The sequence below is a fragment of the Antrostomus carolinensis genome, unplaced genomic scaffold, assembly GCF_000700745.2.
Source record: "Antrostomus carolinensis isolate BGI_N321 unplaced genomic scaffold, ASM70074v2 scaffold34115, whole genome shotgun sequence".
Classification (NCBI taxonomy): Eukaryota; Metazoa; Chordata; class Aves; order Caprimulgiformes; family Caprimulgidae; genus Antrostomus; species Antrostomus carolinensis.
In genome coordinates this window covers 1-2,008 of record NW_010314870.1, presented here as the reverse complement: position 1 = coordinate 2,008, position 2,008 = coordinate 1, and the positions used below count along the sequence as shown (strand labels likewise).

General features: G+C 58.8%; 1 protein-coding gene across 1 annotated transcript; it reads right to left on the bottom strand.

Annotated features, from left to right (window-relative positions):
- Window positions 1-14: 14 nt before the first annotated feature.
- LOC104519676 (interferon-induced 35 kDa protein) lies at window positions 15-1,838 on the bottom strand (the record flags this gene model as incomplete). Its single annotated transcript, XM_010167793.1, has 5 exons — window positions 15-204; window positions 464-597; window positions 821-965; window positions 1,222-1,335; window positions 1,680-1,838. Coding segments are annotated over 5 exons (742 nt in total), but the record flags the coding sequence as incomplete, so codon positions are not given.
- Between the last annotated feature and the right edge of the window lie 170 nt (window positions 1,839-2,008).

Sequence of the window (2,008 nt, the reverse complement as noted above, 5' to 3'; positions counted from 1 at the left end):
CACAACACACGCACCTCCGTCCTGCACAAAGGTCAGCACCACCTGGCCAGTGTTGTCCAGGAACTCCCTGCTCTCCACCTCGCCGCCCCCATTCTTCGTCTTGCTGAAGAAGATCTCCAGCTTGTCCAGCAGTCCCTCCTCGGGGATGCCCAGGCTGGGCAGGTCAGACAGGAGGATACTCCTGCTGCTGCGAGTCAGCCCGATCTGTGTGTGGCACAGGCGGGGAAAAGACCGGGCAGGGGTTGTGTGGCACAGGCGGGTCAGTGCCAGGGCAGGGCTGGCCCCTGGGCTCCGGGGAGCAGTGTAGAACTGCAGCACTAACACGCTGAGCTGGGCTGGTACCAGTGACCTGGCAGAAGCAAGCTCAGGGAGTGGCAGAGAGGGCACCGCAAAGCTGGTGCGTGCCCAGGGCAGCTCTGCGGCTCTCCCACAATGCGGGGGGCAGCAGAACTTCAGGACCTACCTCCAGGGCAGATGGCAGCAGGATGTCCACTGGCGCTGCCTGCACTCGCATTTGGCACCGGTCAATCTCCTCCAGCTCGTCCCCACAGCTCAGCTCCACCACGTGCTCCTTCACCTCTATGATCCTCTGGGCCACTGCAAGCAGGGAGTAGCCCCAGCACAGGGGATTGACCACCGGCTCTGAGCACACCGTGGGGCAGGACATGGGGCAGCGAAGCCTTTGGGGAGGGGGCATAACCCCACACAATGCTGGCAGAGGAAACATCTCCAGGCTGTGGCCCAGGGAGGGGATGCTGGGCAGGCCCCAAAGCAAATCGACCAGGACACCTGGCTGTGGCAGGGCTCTTCTCGCTCTTACCCTCGGCCTTCTCAAAGGTGATGAGAGCTGAGCCCCCTGGCAGAGGGTAGTGGATCAGTGGGGTGAGCATCAGCTTGTTCATATCCTCCTTGTTTGTCACAAGACCTTTAAACACCATTTTCCTCTCTGGCAAGGCAGGCAGCATCTGGAGGAGATTGGACCCCACATAGGGCTAGAAACAAGCTCATGGCTCAAAATAAACAGCTAGAGAGCCTCAGCAGAGTCTCTCCTAGGGTCTGGTTTTGCCCAGAGTCCCAAAGCCATGACCAGCTTCTGGCTCTGGCAGAGTTTGCAGGAGCTGTGCCAGTCATCACCCAGTGCCCAGCTGCATTTGCCTGCAGCCCCTCCAGCCAGGCTGGTGCCCCTTGCCAACGGACCCGACTGCCCACACACGCTGTTACCATCACCGGATCCTCCCAGACAACCTTCTTCCTCACTTCTTCCAGTTTCTTTTTCAGCACCTGCTTCTCCTGCCTCAGTCTGTTCTGCTCCTCCTTTGCTAAAAAAATGTTGGCCTGGAAGGGAAGAAGGAGGGGGCAGCAAGGGAACCACCAGCACCTGAGGGGCCCCGACACACTGTGCGATATAAGCACAGCACTGCTCTTGGACACAGCTCCACCCACGCTGTTCTTCTGCTCTGGACTGCCGGCAGCCCTGCCCTGGCTCCCATGTTTTTGATAACAGCCCTTCCTCCACCACCACGGCACTAGCTCACTTCTCGGAACAGGCCTGATGTGACATCCTGTGAAACCTCCACCGTGTCCAGAGCAAGGTTATCTCAGAGCAGTGAGCCAAGCGATGCAGTCCCACCACCCACTGCCACCTTTCCAAGCCCAAGACAAGTCCCCTGACCACCAACCTGGCAGGATTTCTCTTCATCTCTCTTTAAAGACATTTGTCGCTCAAGATTTTTAAGAAGCAGCTCTCCCTCTTTCTTCAGCTTTTGTGTCCTTTGCTCTACATCTTCCCTCTCCATCTGTAGCTTTGCATGGTCCTGCTCCAGAGCACTGCAAAGCTCCTGTGAGAGACAGCGAGACCCTGCAGACACCGTGCCACTGCCTGCCCAGCCCCAGCACGTGCTGCTCCCGTGCAGAGCTCCAGGCCCCGGTACCGGCTCTCTTAGCCATGGGACACCCCCGCTCAGCCCCTCCTGGCTCATAGTCCAAGGAACAATAGGAAACTCAATCC